Source organism: Felis catus, chromosome C2 (assembly GCF_018350175.1).
Source record: "Felis catus isolate Fca126 chromosome C2, F.catus_Fca126_mat1.0, whole genome shotgun sequence".
NCBI lineage: Eukaryota > Metazoa > Chordata > Mammalia > Carnivora > Felidae > Felis > Felis catus.
This window is the reverse complement of record NC_058376.1, coordinates 121471215-121488781: the sequence shown is the minus strand read 5'-3', so window position 1 is coordinate 121488781 and position 17567 is coordinate 121471215. Positions and strand designations below refer to the sequence as shown.

General features: G+C 41.0%; 1 protein-coding gene across 2 annotated transcripts in view; it reads left to right on the top strand.

Annotated features, from left to right (window-relative positions):
• Nucleotides 1-17567, top strand: part of ATP1B3 (ATPase Na+/K+ transporting subunit beta 3) — a 66649-nt gene that overhangs the window by 16913 nt on the left and 32169 nt on the right. Inside the window, exon 1 of one of the 2 annotated variants that reach the window (XM_023260509.2) lies at nt 3557-3879. The exons of the other annotated variant lie outside the window; for it this stretch is intronic. Coding sequence (XP_023116277.1) covers nt 3771-3879 — 109 coding nt within the window. The 5' untranslated portion in view covers nt 3557-3770. Of the gene's footprint in view, nt 1-3556; nt 3880-17567 lie in introns of those variants that run through there. 2 annotated transcript variants of the gene reach the window in all.

The window sequence follows — 17567 nt, the reverse complement described above, 5'->3', positions numbered from 1 at the left end:
TTCAATTAAGTGAACCAGAAAAATGTATATCAGGAAAATTGCCTAAACTTTTCTCAGTTAAAAAAACAAGTTCTATTTTGGAAAATTTCAATCATATACAAAGTAAACAAAATATAATGAACTCCAGTACTCATCACCCAGCTTCAATAAATATAAACATTCTGCCATTCTTGTTTCACCTGGACCTTCCCCTTCTTCTATATATTTTTATAACCAAATTATTAATTGATCTTCCACATTGAGTTAGTCATTTGAATTTATTTTTCATTTAGTAAACTATCCTGTTATATCGTATCATACATTTTTTCATAAGTCCCCTAATATAGTGAATGACAGTATTAAAAATTATAACAAAACTCCCATTTAACAGAGCACTTTCTATGCCATATACTGTGCTCACGGTTTAAAAAAACACTGGTTCATTTAATTTAAGATGATTAATAATGTAGGTGTTGCCCTTTAATCTGCAAAGGATGTAGAGATGTTGTTTGTAAAGGATTAATCAAAAATTAAAATTGAAACCGATGTTTCCATAAAGAGAATTGTGTGTTCATGACTGTGTTTCTTAGGTATAATAAAATGCCAACACAACTGGAGATGCTGTTTGTAAGGAAGGACTAATTCTAAAGAAATCTTTTTTTTAATGTTTTATTTATTTATTTTTGAGAGAGAGAGAGAGAGAGAGAGCGAGCGAGCACATGTGAGTGCAAGCACGGAAGGGCAGAGAGAGAGAGGGAGGCAGAGAATCCAAAGCAGGTTCCAGCCATCAGCACAGAGCTAGACGCGGGGCTCGAACCCATGAACTGTGAGATCATGCCCTGAGCTAAAATCAAAACTCAGACACTTAACTGACTGAGTCATCCAGGTGCCCCTCTAAGAAAATCGTAATATCTATTCTCTAAGGGACAAATAATGGTCTTTCAGTGATTTAGTACTGTATTAGCATGAGTTATAATACCAAATTATAAATAAGATGCTATAAGAACTGAAATACTTTTTTACTGTGTACATAATTCTAAAATTCAGGAATAAACCAAGAGTTTTAGCAAATTGAGAGCCAAAATATCTTGTTTATGCCCACAGAAGGCAGAAAATGGGTTCTGCTGAGGGGGGAAAATATTTAACTAAGTGCCTCACAACCGTTTCTCTCATTTTCTCTCATTCTGCCTTGTTTAGCTTTATGAAGTTTCCCCAGAGCTCTGCCATCATTCGCTGGTGAACCAGTACTGGGTAGTTGAGGGAAGATGGGGATTTGAATCAATATACTGTTTTTTGATAGCTTTTTGACTATGGGCAAGTTACTTAATTTCTCTAAACCTCAGTTTCCTCATTTACAAAATTAGGAAAACAATACCTCCCTCTTAGAGTGTTTGTAAAGATTAAGAAATACACCACACTAAGCAAGTAGTACAGGGCCTAGGACTTAAATATGTATAAATGATCATTATTATTCCTGTGGGATTCATAGGATGCTCTATGCTACAGGCAGGGTAGCCAGATTTGGCAAATAAAAATACAGGATATCCAGGTAAATTTGAATTTCAGGTAGATAATAATTTTTTTATTATACATAAATATATCGCAAATATTGCATGGAATATACTTATACTAAAAACATTATCCATTGTCTATCTGAAATTCAAATTTGAGTGGGCATCCTGGCAAAATAGCTTCTCTTTTTAAAAGGGCAACTTTTAAAACAAACTTATATGGAATAAAGCTGTGATTAAATTTGATATTTCATCTGCTCATACTTGGTAGTCTCCTTCCTCCAATACACTCAGTATTTTCTTTTCCAGGTAACGCTCAAGCATCATATATCAGAGAAACAAACTGCCCGTATTTTGGAGCAGAATGTCGACTTTTCCCCCAAATTGAAATCTGTTGGATTGGTTACTCCCCTAAACTAGGCATGGTTTTAAAACTACTGACTGAATTATATTTGCATTTAAATCTTTATTTGGAAAACCACAAAGCACTACATAGGAAAGTCATATTGAGGACCACTAAAAAATATACAAACTACAAATCCCTGACAGCGCTCAATAGCTCTGAAACACTATTTCAAATGTTCTCGTTTTCTTTGTGTGCACCATGTTTTCTTTGTGTGCACCAGGTTAATTATTTTTCAAACTGTGCTTGTGACTAGCACGGAGACCCACAAGATAAATGAAGCAGATGGGTTTTACATTTTATTCCAAGCAGACCGTACAGCTTAACCTCTTAGCTAGACTAAAAAGCCTGTTATCCTACCGGTATTTTGGCTAATTTGTAGTTAGATTTTTTAAGGAGATAAAATACAGCTTTCCTAAGCGCAGGGGTTGGGAATTACTTTGTGGTAATATATTCTTCTATCTCTTTTCCACTTGCGGGAAATGTAATCCATAATTCCCTGCTTCAACAAGCAACGTGAGGCAATGAGAGACGCCGGAATGTCTTCATCCATTTACTCCTTTAAAGCATTTGCAGGCTGTGTTTAAACTTCCAGGTAGATTATAATGCAATTACTCCAAACGGTACTATATGTGCCACATTTATTTCCTCATTCATAATTTATTTGCCAGTACACTAGAAGCAGTGCTCCATTTGTTTTTCCTTAAAAACACGCACCTTCTGCTCAAACTCCCTATTTCCTTTCCTCCCGTCGCCAACAGTCGCAGGGCGCTGTACTCTTCAGCTCCATCTCGTGTAGAAAAATGTCGACAGCACCCTCAGCCCGGACCAAGGGGCGCATCCACTAGTGGAAAAGATGCAAAAGCCGGGAACTTTACTTAGGCGTCACCACTAAACGAAGAAATTATTTGCTTTTAGATGCCGTCTCAGAAAAAAGCAGGTCTTTAGAGCTGACAGGAACCTCAGGAAAGCACATAGATTGATTTCCTTGATAAATTCAACCGAATCTGGAGAAAAGCATACTCCGTTTCATTAGGACTGACGTAGTTAGAGTGAAATTTCCATCGAGCTGCGATTCCTGGCGAAATCCTTCCGAAGAGCCAAGTAAGGGCATTCTCTGAGCGGCAGTCGTACTACACTGGATGCCTCACGGGATCCTACCGCAGAGTTTACGCACGTCAGAGAGCCCAAAGGAGAACGCCTCGAGGCGGTTTGGGAGGCCGGTCGGCGAGAGGGTGGTGAAGTCCTCTCCTCGGTGAAGACGACTCGAGCAGACAGGAGTCGTTTCCGCGTTTTGGCCCCACGCTGCCGCAGGCAAGGCGCTGAGGGGCCGCCGGGCCCCGGTGGCCCACAGCATCTCCCCAGAGTTCTCCTCCTGAGAAACCTGCGGGTCACGGACGCCCACCTTTTGCCTGTTAATGTAAATGTGCTTGCGAAGCCCTCGTGATTTTGAAAGTTGCCATGTGTGGTTTTTGCTTCCTCGGACCAGGGCAGAGGGAGCCCCGAGCGTCCCTAAGCCTGGCGGGGAGGCGCGGGGCGAGGGGGGCGGGGCGAGGCGGGGCCGGGGCCCGGGGCGGGGCGTCCTCTCCGAAACCGGCCGCTCCGGGCGGCGGCGGCGGCGGCAGCGGCGGCGCGGCCCGAGCGGCGCGCGGATTGGTTGCGGCGGGCGGAGACGTCAGGCTCCCGCGGCCCGAGCGGCCGCCGGGCTAGCGCGGCGCAGTAGGTTCGAGTGCGTACCGCAGCGCGGAGGTGTCCTTTGCCGTCCCGCTTTCCGCCGCCGTCGCCGGGCTGTGCCGCTTGAAGCGGGACGCGCCTCCGCGCTCCTCGCCGCCTCCACCCGCGCGGCCGCCGCTCCCCTCGCCGTAGGCACACGCACCATGACGAAGAAAGAGAAGAAGTCCTTCAACCAGAGCCTAGCCGAGTGGAAGCTCTTCATCTACAACCCCACCACCGGAGAGTTCCTGGGGCGCACCGCCAAGAGCTGGGGTGAGCGGGCGGCGGTTGGGCGCCGGGACCGGCAGCGGTCCGGGGGACGCCGGGCGGGGTGGGGTGGGAAAGGAAAGGCGGGAGGCGGCTCCCCGCGCGGGGGCCCCCAGAGCAGCCACAGCCTCCGCCGCCCACAGCGGTGTTCGTCCCGGGCCGCCAGACTGTCGTACGGGCGGTGGCGGAGGAGGGGCAGCGCGGCCCCATTCATTTCTAGCGTGGCGGGCGGGCCGCCGCTCGCTCCCGAGGCAGCCGGGCCCGCGGGCAGCCTTGTCCGGGCCGCGCCGCGCCGGTTCCTTCCTCCCAGCCGGGAGCGGGGCGCACGTGCTGCCCAGGCCTGCGGCGCCGGAGGCTGGGGACCCCTGCCCGGAGCCGAGTCCCGAGCGTGCGGCAGCCGAGAGCCCGGGCCTCCTTTGTACGGAGCGCGCGGTCCGGGAGAGGCCCTGGCTGAGGCGGCCGGTGGCGCCGAGCGGTTCGGGGAAGCCAGACCCTGCCCCACGCCCGGGGAGAGGAAATTTCCACTCTCGCCGCTATCTTGTGACTCGTCCACACTGCCACCCCGGTCGGAAGAGTGTGAGTGAGTGTTAAGTGTGTGGGTTGCATCTTTGTGCCGCGGTTAGTTAATCACACAAGTACTTGGTACACGCAAATGCACTTGAATTCGGACAGTGAAAAGACCATTAAAAGGGTTGGTTCCTGCCTAATTCCTTTTTAATTAGAGACGTTTTCTTCCTGGCAGAGAGGCTTCTTTTGGGGAAAGTAAATCCCAGGGGGAACAGTTTTTGTGCCTTCAAAACATGTGATGGTTGTGTATGTTAGCAGTTTTTCTGTGTATGAGTTCTTTGTTTTAAAAGGCATATTTAAGCCATCCACCAGTGGAGTGCTGCTTTAGGGTGCGTTTTTGCTTTCCGAAAATTTATCTTAATTTATAATTTATATTGAATAAGGACTAGTGTTTTGTTTTGTTTTTGCCTTTTAAAGAACACCTTGTTAGTAGGTCTTGACCTTTTTTTTCTGAGTGAGAATAAATTTCTAGGGTTGAGAACTATTTGGGCACGACATTTTTAAGAGAAACAGGGAGAGGGTAAATTAGCTATGACTCAAAAAATAAACTGTTGCTTTTGACTGAAATTGGCTCCTCCAGAGTGGAAAGGAGGCTTAAAGTCCTATCACAAGCTGAAAGGGGCCTTGGAGGTTTTTTAGCCCAACCCCCAGTTTAGAGATGAGAAAAATGAGATCTAGAGAGGTTGTGATTTTGCTTTGTGTAAAATTACATATTCCACAGAGCCAAGAAAAGAACCCAGTTGTCCTTTAATCCTAGTCCAGCAGTTTTATTATTTTACAGATGCCTTGCCTAACTAACACTCACGATTTTTATTTAGATAGCTGTCTTTTGGGAACCCACTAATGTGAAGAGGAAATAAATCTTGCATCCGGAGTTAAATGGGGGAAAAGTGGTGAACAATTATTGCTTCTAGAATGTGCTACCATTTTGCTGAAGGAATTTTTGAGTGGTGGAGAGGGATTAACTTTTGTAGACTACCTCCCTCAGTGCCTTCTTTCCAGTAATAAGTACCTTCATTTTATGTTAGAATGACATTTCTTAATGCAGGTAGTACTTCTTACCTAACCTTTGTATTTATATGATGTTGAAGTTGAGATTTTATTGAGTATATGTATTTAAGTAAATAATAGGCACAAACTGTCAAAGTGTAAAGGCATTATATAAGAGTTATAGTACTACAGGTAAAGTTGGGATTCGTTTTAGAAGGATTAAGGGAGACTTATTCAAAATTGAAAATAAGGGTTATTCTTTTTTTTTTAATTTTTTTAACATTTATTTATTATTGAGAGACAGAGAGACACAGAGCATGAGCAGGGGAGAGGAAGAGAGAGGGGGAGACACAGAATCTGAAGCAGCTCCAGGCTCTGAGCTGTCAGCACAGAGCCTGACGCGGGGATCGAACTCACCAACTGTGAGATCATGACCTGAGCCGAAGTTAGTCACCCAACCAATTGAGCCACTCAGACGCTCCAAAATAAGTGTTATTCTTACCAACAAATAATACATTTCCGCGTTTATTGGAGTAATAGTAAACCAGTGCAAAATGGCATAAATTGCCATCCATAATCCTATCCCAACATAAGGGCATCTCTCTAAGGATATATGTAGATGTGGTGTGTAGAGGCTGAAGTCCATACTCCACTCTCCAGACTGTGTACCCTTGAGCGTGGGGAGTCTGCCTAGAGAAAAGGGTATCTTGTTCTAGTTCTAATTCTTAGAAAGGCACTGTATGGGCTAGCTGCCTGATCTCATCACCACAGAGATACCCACTGTTAATATTTTTGATACATATCTGGGCAGACTTAAATGGGTATAATGTCAATTTTTTTTTTTTTAACAAAAAGAGATCCTACAATAAGTGTTGCTTTATAGTGTTTGGAATATATTGTGGGCACCTTCCCATGTTAATAAAAATCCGTATCATTTTTAATAGCTCACTAATGTTCTATTATATAGGTCCATGTAATACCATGATTTTTTAAAACAAACATGTTGATTAACATGTATATCTTATGGATGCATGGGAGATACCCAGGGAAATATGAGTAACTCCTGATTTTTTTTTAACCAGTACTTTATCGTATGTACTGGTCTCTCCTCCGCCCATTCCCTCCAGCCTTGCATGTACATTTCTGCAAATTTATTTCTTGATACATGTTTCTACTAGTGCAATTTCTAGGTTGTATTTAATATGTGTACCCTTTATGTTTTGGAAATAAGTTACTTTTTTTTTTTTTAAAGAAACTCATTTGCAAATTTTTTCTAGTTGCTTTTGAATTTCAATGTAGGTGTAGGGGGGAGATGGTTATGTGTTTGTTTTTTGGGTTGACTTTGGTAAAGTTGCAGTGTCTGCTGGCCTATAGAAAAAAGCCTTCTCTACCTCAAAGATTTTTTTTTTTTTAATGTTTATTTATTTGTGAGAGAGAGACAGAATGCAAGTCGGTTGGGGCAGAGAGAGGGAGGCACAGAATCTGAAGCAGGCTCCAGGCTCCGAGCTATCAGCACAGAGCCTGAAGCGGGGCTCGAACTCACGAGTTGTGAGATCATGACCTGAGCCGAAGTCGGACGCTCAACCGACTGAGCCACCCAAGCGGCCCTACCTCAAAGATTTTATAAAGACATTCATTTAACATATTTCCTAATTTTATTTTTTACATTGAAGTCTTTAGTACATTTATCCCATCTAATTTGAGGTTCTTCAATGCGTGGGATATATTAAAAGCACTCATTTAAAGAGCAATTTTAGCATTTATACTTGGGATAGAGAAAATACTGGAGGTTATACCATATTGTCTTACTTTATAATATTTTTAAAAACTTCATTCATTTTTGAGAGAGACACAGCGTGATTGGGGGAGGTGCAGAGAGACCAGGAGAGAGAATCTCAAGCAGGCTCTGCACTGTCAGCACAGAGCCCGATGTGGGGCTCGAACTCACAAAACTGTGAGATCATGACCTGAACCAAAACTAAGAGTTGGACGCTTAACTGACTGAACTACCCATGCGCCCCACATTGTCTTATTTTAAATGACCATATAAAAGGGTTTTTTTTTAAGATTTTATTTTTTTTAAGTAATCTCTATACCCAATGTGGGGCTCAAACCCATGACCCCAAGATCAAGAGTTGTGTATGCTGTACTGACTGAGCCAGCCAGGTGCTCCTATATGAAAGATTTTGAGTTGCTTCTTGTATGTTTGGCAGTTTCAAAATGCTCGCCGATATAAAATCACTTCAGTTGATTTTCACAACAACCTTCTAAAATGAAGTGCACTATGTAGATGATCAAAGTATACCTAGAGCTGGTTTCTTATGCTGAACAGTAATGACACATCAGGAATTAGTAGTTGCTATGTATGAAACTGGACAAAAAAATAGCATCTTGTGGCTTATGTTGCAGATACTAAAACTAAATGCATTAAATACAATTAGAGTAAAAGATAGCTTAGAAATCATCTATTATTTACACTGTAACAGACCATGTGTTGCAATTAACATTTTTAAGAATAATGAAATAGAGGGGCGCCTGGGTGGCTCAGTTGGTTGTGCATCCAACTTCCGCTCAGGTCATGATCTCGTGGTTTGTGTGTTCAAGCCCTGTGTCGGTCTCTGTGCTGATAGCTGGGAGCCTGGAGCCTGCTTCAGATTCTGTGTCTCCCTCTCTCTCTGCCCCTACCCTGCTTGTGCTCCGTCTGTCTCTCTCTCTCTCAAAAATGAATAAATGTAAAAAAAAAAAAAATTTAAGAATAGTGAAATAGAATAGTAAAAATACCAGTTTATTCTGCCTGATAAGTTTATTCTAAGGAAACATGTTCCATGAAACTTTTCTGTACTTTATATATACAGATACCTTGAGTAAAATGTATTTCTTATTGTGGCTCACAGTCAAAAAAGCTTGAAAGCCACTAATGTAGCCCTATGTCCTCATTTCATAGGAGAGAAAGTTGAACTCGTAGATCTGATTTGTCCAAATTTACTCAGCGATAGAATCCTTGGCCTTTAAACTACCTCCAAGGCCAGAGGCTTTTTTTTTTTTTTTTTAAACTATGCTGTGACTTGATGCTATTTAATGACATCTACTGTGGGCTTCTTTGGAGTTCATTATCTGAGGGCTGTCAGTAGATGCTCTATATTAATATTAACTTAAAACTTGAGTTACTGATTTCCAAGCATACTCGGGATTCTGGACCAAAACTATTAACATCTACATTTTGTTCATGTATCTTTTCTTTTATTATAGATCTACGAAGTGCCATTTTCTCAGTCACCTGCTCCCATTCTGGGTCATGCCTCAGTAAATGCTCTGCTTTGGAGATCAGACTCCATCCCATCTTGGGTGTCTGACTGTAGGGGAGAAGGCAAGTGTGTTTATTTTCCCAGTATCACATAGTTTTGTAAGATGTTGTTCTTTGTCCTGTGGAGTGTGACATACTAAAGAAACTTTACAAAAATGTGCGCTGTTGGGAAAGTAACAGGACTTGCCTTACCCTGTGTGCAGGCTATAAATGAAGGTCAGTGGTGGGTGTGGCAGCGGCAGCAGCAGAGGCATAATGAGCCATCACCCAGCAGGAGACAGCACTTCCTGGACTGGTAGTGGAAGGGAGGGGACGGGGTAAGTTTGTGTGTTATGTTCTAGATGTTGTAATTACAGTAGTATGTACTTTACTATTGTTAAAGACCAACCTTCCTCTACCCCCAAAATTTGATTCTTTGAAACTGACTTTTGAATTTATATCTGTAGAATTAAATTAATTATATTAAAAGAAGTTTAAAAATCTTTCTATCTTTAGTCACAATATTTCCATGATTTGTCGTGTTGAAGGACCAATCGTGTAATGGAAAGAGAAACATTTAACGTTGAAAGATAAGTTTATTATTTTCTAATTATGCATTTATTGCATTAATTTTGAAGTAAAATTAATCTGTAATCTTTAACCACTTAGAATAAGCACTATTAACATTTTAATAGTCTGTTTCTTTTTTGTAAATAATTTTTTTTTATGTATAAGTAAAAATTTAAGTATACACTTAGATAGCTAGTTTTATCTTAATTTTTGATGTTTGAGGGGATGGTTTTTACTCCTCTGCCACCTTGGGGGCATAACCTTGGGGTTATGTGTTGGGGATAACCTTGCCGCACTCCATCACCTCTGTGGGAAATGTTCACACTTCCTCTTAGAATTTATGTATTCTGGTGTCTTCAGTTATTCTATGTTGAGACTTCCAAATCTACATCCCTAGTTTGTATGGTTTTTTTTATATTAATATAACCAACTGCCTGTCGGAAATCTTCAATTGGATGTTTCATAGGACTGTGGAATGTTCAGTACACTTCTTGTAAATAAATCTCCATTGTCCTCAGGGGCTCCTTAGTATGACACACACACTATAATCTTGCTGACTTATTTCTCTGTCTACCATTCTCTACCCCTTCTGGGCCTGTTTCCTAGCTCCTGAATCTCTCTCTTTGACCTTGGCTTGGGTATTCAGATGTCAGCTTTGATAGCCTGATCTCTGGTATACATCTTTGAATGCCTGTTTGCCTTAAGACTGCATCAAGTGCCTGTGTATCCCACAATATTTTTTTCTATTTATGACTTTATGTAGTAGTGTTGCCTGTTTACTAGACTATACATTCTTATTTACTCGTCTTTGATTCCCTAACATTGAGCCTTTTGCCCAGCACTTAGTAGGAAGGTAATAAAAATAAGTTGAATGAGTGAGCTCTATTATGAAGTGTTCCCATGTAATTAGTCTTTTACAACATTTTAAAAACTGTTTTGGTATTGGTGTATCATAGTATAAAGGTTCCCGCATGTTTGGGCATCCCACTACCCCCCCCCCGTTTTGTTTGTTTGTTTGTTTGTTTGTTTGTGTGTTTTAACATAGGCTTCATGCCCAGTGTGGGGCCCGGACCCATGGCCCTGGGATCAAGACCTGAGCTTAGATCAAGAGTTGAATGGGGTGCCTGGGTGGCTCAGTCGGTTAAGCGGCTGACTTTGGCTCAGGTCATGATCTTGGGGTCCATGAGTTTGAGCCCCGCTTCGGGCTCTGTGCTGACAGCTCAGAGCCTGGAGCCTGTTTCAGATTCTGTGTCTCCCTCTCTCTGACCCTCCCCTGTTCATGCTCTGTCTCTCTCTGTCTCAAAAATAAATAAACGTTAAAAAAAAATTTTTTTTTAAATAATAAATAAATAAAAAAAGAGTTGAATGCCCAACTGACTGAGCCAGCCAGGTGCCCCTACCACCCCCACCTTTTTAATAGCATTGTGAGTTTCCATAGAAGTTCAGAGGAAGCATCCACTTAACTTTCTTGTTGAAGATTCAGCTGAGTTTGTGACTGCCTGAGTGGTGCATCTGATTAGGATAACAGAAACAAGGTGATTATCCAGGTCTCCTGCTTCCTGCTTTATTGCTCTATTTAGCCTTTTATACTGCTCTTATGAAACCTGCATAAAGGACGTGTGTGTGTGTGTGTGTGTGTGTGTGTGTGTGTGTGTGTGTGTGTTTTAACTTTTCTCAGATTTAATGGGCGTTTATTTAACAGTAATGTCCTGCGTCCTGCAGGGTGCTTTACAAATAATATTTCTGAAAATAATCCTTTAACTTAGCAGCCTCCCACGTATCTGTTTAAACTTTGTTACTGATTGTGGACTGGCTCTTATTTGTGACTTCTTAGTATTTTGCTGATGCCATAGTAAGGTATGACTCACCCTCATCCAAAGGTACTTTTCTTTAAAAAAAAATTTTTTTTAAGTTAATTTATTTTGAGAGAGACAGAGAGCTAGTGGGGGAAGGGCAGAGGGAGAGAGAATCCCAAGCAGGCTCTGGGCTGCCAGTGCTGAGCTCGATGTTGGGCTTGAACCCACAAAACTGCGAGATCATGACCTGTGCAAGAGTCTGACGCTTAATGGACTGAGCCACCCAGGTGCCCCAGCATAAGGTACATTTCTGTTGGTAGATTCTGGCCCATAATTAGTTGCCCTTTGTGTGCCCTTACCACCCCCCTACCCCAGTATCTCTCATAATCATTTTCCTGATTCGCTCCAGTCTGTTCTACCTTGTTTCCTAAACGTCTGTTTCTCAGGTGCTGTCTTTGGCCTTGTTTTTTCTTCATCTTCTTCCCTGGCAGTCTCATAAAACAACTGCAAAGATCACTCACACATTTTACTTACTGGTTAACATCTCTCTCAGATACAGTTGCATCCTGCATATCCCATAAACCTTGAGAGAGAGAGGCTTAGATATCTTGACTAACTCTGTAACTACCTTATATGTAACTACCTTATATGTCACCTTGCAAACAGAGCTCTTTTTTCCTTCCTCTACTGAAGTTCTGAGTTGCTCCTGTATTTGCAATTTTTGAAAAGAAGGTCACTATCTTTTTTGTCATTTGGGCTCTAAACCTGTCCAAGTCATGCCAGTTCTATAATGTCTCTTAAATCTGTGACCCACATCCTCATTGCCACTACTACAGTTAATTCAGGAATTAATTTACTGTGCCCTATTCCTCTCCCATCCCCATATCTTATGAAAACCCACATTCAGAGGGGGTGCAGGGTGCTCGTTTTCATAGCTTCATAATACTAACCACCTGTTTCAAATTTTGATAGTCCTTAACACTTGCATCAACCCTGTCTCCACTGTATCAGGGTCTGGTAGTGCCTTTTCTTATAAATTCCCTGATGAAGGCACCTGGGTAGCTCAGTTGGTTAAGTATCTGGCTCTTGTGATTTCGGTTAGGTTATGATCTTGTGGTGGGATTGGGCTCTGCTTTGGGATTCTCTCTCTTTACTCCTGCCTGCCTCTCTCTCTCTCTCTCTCTCTCTCAAATAAACATTAAAAAAAACTATTAAAAAAATAAAACTTAAAGCACCAGATGAAGAGCTTTCATAACTTTTCCAAAGTTGTTCCAAGTTCAAATAGACCATTGGCTTTCCAGCTTCTACCTGCTTCTTAAAACAAAAAAAGCTATAGTGTTATTGACTTTGGGGAAGCTCATAACTTCTGATGCATCTCCAGAAAAACCCAAGGAATCAGTTGGAATCATTGTGACCTAAACCACTGCAACTTCACTGCTGTCAGGTTATTTTTAAGGCTACAGCTTTGATCATGCTACTTCCCATACCCTAAAATTGTATTTGGATCCCCACTGTTTTCAGAAAGTTTAAATAATTTCCAGACAGCCTGGCATTCTGGGCTTATTACATACTGGGTTAGAACTGAGTTTCCAACCTTATAACCTGTCATTTCCCACCGTACTCTACATATACCACATGTCATAGCCCAAATGGGTGGATCTGAGGGCCCTTGGTCTGGAATGCTCTGCTCATTCCCTCCCCCATGCCCTTTCATCTCTGCATCGAAAATTCTTTCCTACTTCACAGATCTAGCTTGAGTATCAGCTGTCATAAGCTTTCTCTGATGTGCCCAGATGAAAATAATACCACATTTATCTCCTGTAACACCTAAAACTTTGTATCCTGGATTATAGTTGTTTATGTACATTGCTCTTACTAACTAGATGTTCTCACACATCAGGATTTCATTTGCGCATCCCTGTAGCATCTGGCACATAGTAAGCACTTACCTTTTTTTTTTTTTTTTTGATGCACAAATTGTCATTTAATCAGTTTCATCTTGAGATTCACCTATTCCTTGGGCTAAAGTTGAAAGTATTGTTGGGCTAGTATGGCTACACACTGTGAAAGTCTTATTCGTGGAGATACTTGTACATAAAGGCATAACTCCCCATAACTTACCATGATTCTGCCCCACTAAAGTAATTCATTTTGAAGTTTCCACATAGGGCACTGTAGTAAAAGTGAGCCTGTGGGCATATATATTTTTTTACTTCATGAACCTTAGAAGTATATCAGTATTCTGAGATGACCAAACTAGGACTCAGAATATAGACCTAATTTTTGGTTCCACACATCCAGCTAAGCTTAGATAACCCATTTAAAATCTCTTGGTTTTAATTTCTTCTGTAGGAGAAAAGTTGAATGAGAGAGTTTCAAATGTCACTTTGAAATGAAAAAAAAAAAATGTAAATGCTTTAGAACAAGAGGTGTCCAACTTTCCCTTTAAGGGACCAGTACTTTAGCCTTTGCCAGCCCACTGGTGTCTGTTGCAACTACTCAACTCTATTGTAGCTTGAAAGTAGCTATAGACCATGTATAAACTAATGGACCTAGCTATGGTTCAATATTTGATTTATAAAAACAGGCAGCACCTGTGGTTTGCTGACCTCTTTAGAAGTTAGTGTCAGTGTAGGCTAACTCAAGAAGTCTGGACTAGTATTAGATGTAGACTCTTGGCTTTGTTCTTTTTATATAATGAAAGTAACCCTGTTGGTTGAATTTTTACAATACAGATGTGAATAATCAGTAAGTCCACTGTCGTCTTCAGCTTCTTTCCTGGGTAACCACTGTTAACAGCAATGATTTTTAAAATGTAATACATGGTATATCCACTTTGGATAAAGGTCTGGTAGTTTTTTATAAAAGTAAATACACAGCTACTCCATGACCCAGCAGTTCTACTCCTAGGTGTTTACCCAAGAGAAATGAAAACATAAGTTCACAAAAATACTTGTACAAGAGTATTCATAGTAGCTCCAAACTGGAAACACTCCAGGCGTCCATCAGCAGGAGAGTAGGTAAACAAACTGGTATGTCCAAACAGCAGAATACTATCCAACAATAAAAAGGAACGAACTATGGATACACAAAACATGGATGAGTTTCACAGTCAGGCTGAGCAGGAAAGAAGCTTTGCCTAAGAGAACACATATTATATGATTTCATTTATGTGAATTCTAAAACAAGCAACACTTATCAATTGCTGGAAAAAAGCACAGAATGGTGTTTACCTCTAAGGTGGTGGTTGTGGGGATTGGGAGGGGGCACAAGAGAACTTGATAGGATGGTGGTAATGTTCTGTATCTTACTAGGGACTTGGATCATACAGAATGTAGTTGTCAAACAACCCCCCCCTTTTTAAAAATTTTTAAAAATTTAGTTAACATACAGTATATTAGTTGTAGGTATACAATATAGTGATTCATCAGTTCCATACAACACCAAGTGCTCATCACAAGTGCATTCCTTAATCCCCATCACTTGTTTTACCAGTCCCTCTACCCACCTCACTTCTGGTAACCATCAGTTTGTTCCCTGTAGTTAAGAGTCTTTTGTCTGTCTCTCTGTCTCTGTCTGTCTCTCTTTTTCCTTTGCTCATTTGTTTCTTAAATTCCACACATGAGTGAGATCATATGGTATTTGTCTTTCTCTGACTGCCTTATTTAACTTAGCATTGTATTCTCTAGCTCCATCCATGTTGCAAATAGCAAGATTTCATTCTTTTTTATGGCTGAGTAATATTCTGTTTGTGTGTGTGTGTGTGTGTGTGTGTGTGTGTACACGCGCGCACACACACACCCACACTACTTTATCCATTCATTAACTGGAGGACACTTGGGCTATTTCCATAACTTGGCTATTGTGGATAATACTATAAGCATTCTGGTGCATGTATCCCTTTGAATTAGTATTTTTGTATTCTTTGGGTGAATACCTAGTAGCGCAATTCTGGATTGTACGGTAGTTCTTCTTTTTCTTTTTCTTTCTTTTTTTTTTTAAGATTTTACTTTTAAGTGATCTCTACACCCAGTGTGGGGCTTGAACTCACAACCCCGAGATCAAGAGTTGCATGCTCTACCGACTGAGCCAGCCAAGCACCCCAGTAGTTCTATTTTTAACTTTTTGTGGAACCTTCATACTGTTTTCAGAGTGGCTGCACCAGTTTACATTCCCACCAACAGTGCAAGAGGCTGGTTCTTTCTCCACATCCTTGCCAACACCTGTTGTTTCTTGTGTTGTTGATTTTAGCCATTCTGGTAGGTGTGAGGTGATATCTCACTGTAGTTTTGATTTGCATTTCCCGGATAAGTGATGTTGAGCATCTTTTCATGTCTTTTGGCCACCTGTATGTCTTCTTTAGAAAAAATGTCTATTCATGTCTTCTGCCCCTTTTTGGATTATTTGTTCTTTGGCTGTGATGGTCAAAACCTGTCTAATGGCACATTAGAGACTTGTGTATTTCATTAAGTGTAATTTTTCCCCTCTGTTATTATGCATGATGAAGTGTTTAGGAGTGAAGTGTACATACTGACGTCTAGAACTTGAAATGCGTTTAAAAAATAAGTGGTGAATAGATACAAGATATAGTAGAATGTTAACGGTAGAATCTAGGTGAATTTCTGGATGTTCATTGACATTTGACCTTACTGTATATGTATAAACAATGCTAATAAATACTAAAGAAAAAATATATGAATACATTTATGTGTTTCTCCTGACTGCTTTCCACCAGTTGTGGAGTCTCTCCTATAGAGAATGATTAATGATTGTTTTATCAGTTTTCCTACTAGTCCTGTTTCAGTGCATTTAGATATATGTATATACTTATTTGTGTATGTGTATATATATGGAATATGTAGGAATAAGTAATTTTCCACTTTTACATGAGTAATAGGAAGAATGTATGTTTTTAAACTTGCTTTCTCCCTTCCCCTGTCACTTAATGTGATTTGACTGTGTTTCCATGTCAGTATTTATTTCATTCCTTTGAATCATTGTATAATCCATAGTGGAGAGATATATATCCAAGACATATATTTTCTGTTATGAATATTGAGACTGTTTCCAGTATTTCTCTTAAAAATTGCTGCTCTGCATGTGTGCCACAATTTATCTGGGCTAGATACTGAATATGCCACTTTATGGTAATGGAATTACCACTTTATAGTATATGCTTTTTTTTTTTTTTTTTAAACTCGAGAGAGCACAAGTGTGGGAAAGGGGCAGAGGGAGATAATGAGAGAGCATCTTAAGCAGGCTCCTTGCTGAGCCTGGTGTGGGGCTTGATCCCACAACTCTGGGATTATGACCTGAGCCAAAATGGAGTTGGACACTCAACTGACTGAGCCACCCAGGTGCCCTAGTATATGCTAATTTTTATATTAACATTTACTGTCCTCCAAAAAAGCTGTACCAATTTATACTTCCACCAGCAGTGGATGAATGGACCAGTTTCCCTTCAACTTTCTGAGCACTGGATATTATTAGTCTTTAAAAATTTTGTTTTGCCAGTTTGATGGGAAGGTAACATCTGGTTGGTTTATTTTGCAGTCTCTCTGATAACTACACCTGAGCATATTTTTGTTTGCCCAGTTTCCTTTTTTTTTTTTTTTTTTTTTTTTTTTACAGTCCCTCATCTCTTTGCTCCCTTTTGTCTAATTAAATAATTAATTTTGATGCAGAGACAGTGCAGGTCGGGGAGGGGCAGAGACAGAATCATAAGCAGGCTCCCAGCTGCCAGCCCAGAGCCCAGGGGAGGGCTTGAACTTGGGAAACTGTGAGATCATGACCTGAGCCCAAACCAAGAATCAGAGGCCTAACCAACTGAGCCACCAGGCGCCTCTTAATTTGTTTATTTAAAAATACTTGTTTTTCATTAACATTATCACAGATTTAACATTTTTTTATAATTTATTTAGTTTATTCACTTTGGGAGAGAGCACCTACGCAAGTTGGGGAGGGGCAGAGGGAGAGAGAATGAATACCAAGCAGGCTCTGCACCATCAGCGTAAAGCCTGGTGTGGGGCTTGAACTCACAAACTGCAAGATCGTGATCTGAGCCGAAGTGGGTCGCTTAACTGACTGAGCCACCAGAAGTTTAATAGTCTTTTAATGGGCTCTTCCTAATCACTTACCCCAAAAATATGTTGAATAATCCATCATTTCCTCACTGATCTGAATTGCCAACTTTCTTACATATAAAACTTCGTCTTACGGATCGTTTCTTGGATTTTGTTGATTTGTGTCTCTGTTCCTATGTCCTTATCACACTGTAGTATGTAAGCTGTATGTGAGCGTTTGTAAAATAAAATACATGTGTGAGGCATGCCTCCTCGGTGGCGCAATCAGTTGAGCATCTGACTCTTGATTCTTGAGATTCTCTCACTTGCTGTCCCTCTGCCTCTCTCCTCATGCACATGCATTCTCTGTCTCTAAAATAAAAAATAAAGTGGTGAAATTTGTGTGGATACTGAGTGTCCAGTTTT